The following is a 7,506-nucleotide window of genomic DNA, read 5'->3' on the forward strand; positions in this document are numbered from 1 at the left end:
TTTAATTGTCTTCACATAATAAGAGGGGACAAAGGAAAATATTTAACATTCAAAACATAATTTTTACCTTTATGGGAAAAAACATATGTGCCCTGAGTGACTATGAAATACAAACTTTGTCCTGGTTTGGCCAAAGCCTGCCACCCTGTGACATACAGTGCTTTGGATGCATTTAATCTGGCTCAGTGGGGATTGTAAAGCACACACAGATATCTATGTCAAGTGAAGTTTCAGCTCAAAATACCGTACAGATAATTTTTTTATAGCATGTCCAACATGCTCATTTGGGTGGGAGCAAAAACTTGCTGTTTTGTGTGTGTACCTTTAAATGCAAATGAGCTACAGCTCATCACTCTCTTACAAACAGACAGTTAAAAGATATCTGATTCCTGTGAATACAGTCCGAGACAACAGTCTCACTATTGAGATATGTTGGACAGCGTACAACTCACTGAAGGCAGAATCTATTGCAATACAGGACAGTCAGCCAGTTGATGTGGGCGGGGCTTTATCGGTGTGATATCACGTTAAAAAAAAAAGAATCAAAACGGCTAAATCTAATGAGACTGCTTTGGTTTAATGGGGATTACATTTTATTTATTTTTTTCATTTTAGAGTGGTTGTGTTCACACACTATTAACACACATTTATGTCCTAACACCTTGTAAAAGTGGATTTTGCATAATGTGTGCCCTTTAAAGAACCACCATCCAATACTCTCGCAGCCTTCCAGAACGCCCCAGCAACTGCATAGCAACCACTTTTAAGCTGGAAACATGCTGGGAAAGAGTATCGGCATCAAATTTGCACAGTTTACATAATTGAACCTTTAAATTTGATTGGATACACAGCCTATGACATCAACTCTTTTGGGAAAGAGTTCTCTAATGAACAGTGAGGTGAATCAGTGCACTCGCTGAGACAGATGTGCGCTTCTGGTCACATGCCAAAACGACTCATTATTTTAGATGTGTTCCTTCCCTTCAATATTCATCATCCCATCCTACTGACACAAACCCACCCACCAACTCTTTTAAGATCTCATAGCATTCTGTATGTTCAGGTTGGATTTTTATGTAAAGAATTCAGAATTCAATCAACAGAGGTGACCTTTCGTTCTTTTAGGTACCAGTCTGCCCAAATACAGAGAACGGCACATGGGGTTTTGGCGTACAGAGCAGTTATCTTAGCATTTGAGACCTGGTAAGCAAATGGCCATGTTACCCCTCTGTCCAGCTGGCAAACCAGAAGAGCAATCTGATGCTGGATGGTAACAGAAGGGAATTAACGAATGGAATACGATTGGTTTCAGGGCAGGAACATGATGACACTCAGCGACTTTTTTATTCCAAATATAAGATTTTCTGGAAAGATATGAGCAATGCAATTGGAATTCTCGAGCTGTACAAGTCTTTAGAAGTCCTCTGAAAGATGGCTTGAAAACTGTGGGGAAATCAAGCATACATTACTGCAAACTCTTGCAAAACATCCTCTGCCAGCCACACAGATGTGCCCATTACTGTTGTAGCAGGCCCATTGGCTAGTGTTTCAAGCACATGTCGAAGGTTTAGAGAGTGTGGGTGGGAAGATGGTCATAATTTCCAAGCAGGAAACAGAATAGGTCTGTTACAGCAAACTGAGGGAGTTTTTAGCACAGTCGTCATCCATTTTCTGATTTGATTCAGTTCATCATGCACATTTCATTTTTAGGGAATTGGTAGACACTATAATCCAAAGCAATATGCTGTGTTATAAGGTTATCAGGAGCGATCTGGCTCTCCTGAAGTGGTTGATGTCCTCATTATATTTCATTGTCCTTGTTATGACCCTGGGACAACCAATCAGATTTCAGAAATAAGATTACAGTTTGTTTTAAGATTACGCTTTATTTGCTGCTTCTAGATCATGGGCATGATGATGGTGATTAATGGCAGGTGAGGATAATGACGAGTTCAGGTGAGGGAGTGAAAATGATTATGGGAAATTAAGTCCAAATGGATAATGAACAGGGAAACGTGGAGTAACAGCAGGCAGACAGACTGGGACTGTAACAAAAAACTGCCTTTTTCGTTTCAATTTGACTTTGTTGTTTTAGTGTTTGGTTTTTATTTGTCTTTCGTATTGTCATGGTTTCATGTTCTCAGCAGTCAGTAATTCACAGCAAATATTTTGCTTGGCACAATAATAATTTTATTGCAAGTGAAACCATATTTAATGTAGTCTGGGTTTTGTTTCTGTTACCTTGTGTAGTATGTCATGGTTTTCGTATGCTGGCATCAAATTATAAGCTATACATTTTACATTAAATTACCCTGATTTGATACACATGCTGACATCAACAACAACTCTTTTAAAAGTCTGTTTTCCTATCATATATAGTTATATGGTTTGTTTGCTTTTATTATTAGTTTTCCCTGCAGCTAAGAACTACACCAATGCTCTGAAGGCAAGAAGAGGGAAAAGTCAACGTTTCCAACATAGAAACTGAAATTTGTCCAACACACTAAAATCTGACTGAACAGATTGCGTTGGCAAATACACCTCTACAAAACGTCAGATTTCAGATACAAAATGAATTACAGGGCTGTATTTGAATCAACTAATCGAGCATTTTAGACTTCATATAAAACATGAATCTGCCTTCAAGCAAGACTACTATCTGCAATAGCTAATACAGGCATGAAAACATCGCTCTCTATAGAGCAACCATGAGCGGGAAATAGAGGAACACATGGCTCCTTGTGAGGTTGCATCAATGGAGGCCTTTTCCCAGGCTTTCACTATGAATGCGTATTTGCTCGGCTTGTAGGAGACCTTTATGAATGTGTCATTCATATCTAGCACACTGTAGCACAGTATATCTCTTCTGACTCTACATTACTTATCTCACAATCTGAGGGACTTTTGTCTACAGCTGTCTTTTTCTGGAGGGCAGGTTTGAAGGAACCTGAACCAAACCACCTTGAGAAGAAACTTGGAAAATGGCTTATGTTATGTAAGGGACCACAACATTGTAGTGGATTATTTTTGCTCTTCATCCAGGAAACTTTTTAGTGCTATTTTTAAACTATATGTAGAACATATTAACACAACAAAAAAGCTTATATGCTCATAAGTGGTGGTGGACGAGAAGAAAACAATATTATATGCAAAAAAATAAGATGCCAATATGGCACATGATCATCATGCATATTTAGGACAGAAAAATTCTTAGTCTAATCTATATACTAAATACAACATTGGACAATGTTTGTTCCACATCACAAAATGCATCACACTGGGCATGTGCTTATGGTAATCATGTTGCATAATGTAAGCACAGTTTGGGGTAATATTAATACATTTCATATTTGATTTAAAAAAAAAATTGTGGATGCTTTTTGGACAGGGTTTAGATTAAGGCATTGTCATTTACTCACCCTTGTGTTGTTCTTATCTTGTTTCTTTCTTCAGTTGAACATGAAAAAAATATTTTAACATATGATGGAACAACACAGTTAATGGCAACCACAGATCATAGATCCATAGTATACTTCTCTCATAAAAAAGATGTCAATGGGTTCAGTCATGACAGATTTTTCATTTTGAGCTAAACTAGTCAGCTCAAACTTAAAAATAGGCTTAAGCCCTTTCCAGGAAATGGTTAAAAAATGAAATTCTAGTTCTTGAAACAAAAACATTGTTATGAAAACTCTTCACTGATGGTTAACTTCTGTAAAAGTAGGCTATATATTTGATTGACCCATTTAATGAAAACAAGCAAACCTCCACCTCCACTTTCCTGTTCATAACCCTAGAGAAATTTCTTGGACTGGGCTTACAAATTCCACCAACATCATAAACAAAGTCACATACTTAAAACATTAATAAAAACCATGTGGAAGTATTAAGTGTTCAACGTTATAAACACATTGCACAAGACTCTGGTATTATTATAGTATTATCTGGTATTGTTATAATGAAAGCACATAGATGTCCATGGGGACAAAAAAACATGTGGGCCTGCATATTTTCTTGTATGTGAAAAAAATTGGAATGCAGAAATCTGGGCAAACATGTTGATTCTAACCTGTTATTTTGACATCATTTCACTTCACGTAAGCCAGAACAAAGGCAGAGGCACACGTTGTGTATTTCTTTGCAAATGCTGCCATCATGTGGCTCATCAAAGTCACCGTTATGTGAACCAAAAAACTAACATTAGGGAAACGTTTTGGAAACCCAAAATTGTTAACTGGGCACCTACCGGATTCGGACATGCCTTGATACCTTTCTGCCTTGGAATGCTGATCAGAACAGAAGGCAGCATTATTTTTTTTATTATAAATATAAGTGCTTCACACTCCAGTCCAGTAGGTTTGCCAACCGCCATTAAGAAGATTACATCCAGCAAAGAGCAGAAGATGCCGCTAATGCTCTACTTAAGATTACGAACCGCCAATAAATATGAAGAAGAAGAGACACGAACATCAAGCGCTGTTTTAGTTTGTTGATTCTTCTCTCCGTGTCCTGTGTTGATGATGAGATGGATGTGATTTGTTGTAAATCAGACGAAACTGATGAGGGTTTACAGGATGATGAATCTACTTATCAAACCTCCATAGAGACTCTGGATTCTGTCTATAACGCTGGAGAACAGCAGCAGATCCTGCAGACCAAACTCAAGATGTGTTCAGTTAAACTCATCGACTGCACGAACCTCATGACGAAGATTACAACTGAACCTACAGAAATAAAAACTGAACCTACAGAAATAAAAACTGAACCCACAGAAGAGGAAGATCACACTGATGAGAATAAGGAGGACGACGATGATTTTATTCCTGGTATTCTTCTGTTGTCTTTTCACAATAATTATTTATTATAGAAACTTTTAATTAAATATATTGATTTAATCCTCCAAATTACATGGAAACGTGCTTTACTTATTTTATGTATGATAAATAAAAACACGAATAAACGTGCAGTGGTGCTCACTCCAGGATTAAGTTAGTGGAATGTAATGACGACATCTGAGGAGAAATTGACCCGGGGGTAACGTAAATAAATTACTGTTTTTATTTAGTGTTTTAGTTTTCTGCTTTATATTTTATTGATTTGCTGTTAATGCAGAAACGATATTTAGTTTGTTTGTATTCTTAGTTTTTCATTAGATGCTGTACATCATTAGATGTGGAAAATTAAATACTACTTGTCGACTAGGAACATCTTTGGTCGAGGGGAGCCCTTGTGTTTAAAATGGATAATAAATAATAATAGACGTGACGCGTGTGACCATACAGTGATATTCAGTGGTCTATAATGATGTGCAGGATGACTTTTGCAGTGATCCTCTTTTATAAAATCAGAGATGTGGATTCGGGCAGGAATTAAATTACCACACGACCTTGGTGTCCGGGAAGTTTACACGGGTGGTCGGAGAAAACGCAATAAAATCATCGACTACCCCTTATAAATGTTTTTAAAAAAAAACTTACGTTCCAATGAGAAACAATTACCGTCTGAATAGAGCTTAAGAGTGAAAGGAGAATTTTTTTTCTTATGTTTCTTTTAGATGTAAAGAGTGAGTCCGGTTCTAATGAAGAAACGTCATCAAAAGAGCTGACAGCACAAACTCTTTCCTGCATCACCTGTGGAAAGATGTTCAGCTCACAGAGACATTTAGAGAGACATGAGAGAAAACACACAGAACAGAAACTCTTAACCAGATCTGAGATCAGCTTTACTACCTTACAAGAGAAGAAACTTCATTCAGAAGAGCACAAAGAGAAGAAGAAGATTCACTGTCAGCAGTGTGGGAAAGATTTTGACTTCTTATATCAGCTGAAAAGACACATGAGGACACACAGTGGTGAAAAACCTTTCAACTGCACCAAATGTGGCAAATATTTCAGCACCAAACAAAATCTTGATATTCATAAGAGCATTCACACAGGAGAAAAACCATACAAGTGTTCTCACTGTGAAAAGAGATTCAGACATAAAAGCCACATGAGGAGACACACGCGTTTGCACACCAATGAGAGACCGTATCAGTGCAGTCAATGTGACAAATGTTTCATTGCCAAAGAATATCTTGTTGTTCATCAGAGAGTTCACACTGGAGCAAAACCGTATTACTGTAATGTTTGTGAGAAGAGTTTTAAACAATATGGCAGTTTAGTGACGCACCAGAGAATTCATACAGGTGAAAAACCATACAAGTGTACTTACTGTGAGAAGACGTTTGCTCGGTCATGTTCTTTAAAAATCCATGTGAGAGTTCACAGTGGCGAGAAACCTTACGTCTGCTCTCAATGTGGAAAGAGCTGTACTGATTCATCTCATTTGAGAGTTCATCTGAGAATTCACACTGGAGAGAAACCTTACATCTGCTCTCACTGTGGAAAGAGCTTCTCTACTTCAGTTAGTTTGAAAGGTCATGAGAGAGTTCACACTGAGGAAAATCCTCATCACTGTAGTGTTTGTGGGAAGAGTTTCAGTCGACGTGGCTATTTAGTTTTACACCAGAGAATTCATACAGGTGAAAAACCTTACAAATGCTCTCAGTGTGGGAAGACGTTTGCTAAGTCAAGTCACTCTAAAATCCATGAGAGAATTCACACTGGAGAGAAACCTTACGTCTGCTCTCAATGTGGAAAGAGCTTCACTACTTCAACTCATTTGAGAGTTCATCAGAGAGTTCACACCGGAGAGAAACCTCATCACTGCAGTGTTTGTGGGAAGAGTTTTAATCAATTTGACAGTTTAGTGAAACACCAGAGAACTCATACAGGTGAAAAACCTTACAAATGCTATCACTGTGAGAAGACGTTTACTCAGTCATGTTCCTTAAAAATCCATCAGAGAGTTCACACTGGAGAGAAACCTTACGTCTGCTCTCAATGTGGAAAGCGCTTCACTACTTCATCTCATTTGAGAGTTCATCTGAGAGTTCACACTGGAGAGAAACCTCATCACTGCAGTGTTTGTGGGAAGAGTTTCAGTCGAAATGGCAGTTTAGTGAAACACCAGAGAACTCATACAGATTAAAGACTTTACATAAGACGTGTACTGGGTCAGGTTACTTAAAAGCTGTGTTAATTTTCAGGAAATAAAAACTAACATGGCTTAGCAAATAATATTTAGCATAGCATTCCAAATGAACTGTTACATGTTAAAACAATCCTTTGAATTGTACAGTATCATTGATCTCTGTGATGCCTCTTTTTTTTTAGCAATAATTGCTGCAATTTCAAGCGCAAAGTACCTTGTTGCGTCCGGAATTGAGTAAATCATACATACAAACAATACAATGTTACAGTGTAATCGTTTTAAATCATGCAGTACAGTGTTGCATTGTAAACTTTGTCTTTTTAGAGGACTGTAAAATAGATCGTCTCTCTCTCGCAATGAGTTTGTGCGCGCACGTTAAATGAAGCTCGTTCACCTACTGTATGTCTAAGGCTAAGTTTACACGTGGGCAGCTATTTTCATAAACGGACATTTCAACCTCTCCGGTTTCAA

At 37.7% G+C, this 7,506-nt stretch overlaps 1 protein-coding gene across 1 annotated transcript; it reads left to right on the forward strand.

Annotated features, from left to right (window-relative positions):
* Window positions 1-4,392: 4,392 nt before the first annotated feature.
* Window positions 4,393-7,246, forward strand: LOC135734487 (uncharacterized). The gene is made up of 2 exons (XM_065253339.2): window positions 4,393-4,826; window positions 5,555-7,246. Exons 1-2 carry the CDS (start codon window positions 4,526-4,528, stop codon window positions 7,030-7,032), a joined length of 1,779 nt encoding a protein of 592 aa, XP_065109411.1. The 5' UTR covers window positions 4,393-4,525; the 3' UTR covers window positions 7,033-7,246.
* Window positions 7,247-7,506: the final 260 nt, after the last annotated feature.

Source organism: Paramisgurnus dabryanus, chromosome 1, assembly GCF_030506205.2.
Source record: "Paramisgurnus dabryanus chromosome 1, PD_genome_1.1, whole genome shotgun sequence".
Taxonomy (NCBI): Eukaryota; Metazoa; Chordata; class Actinopteri; order Cypriniformes; family Cobitidae; genus Paramisgurnus; species Paramisgurnus dabryanus.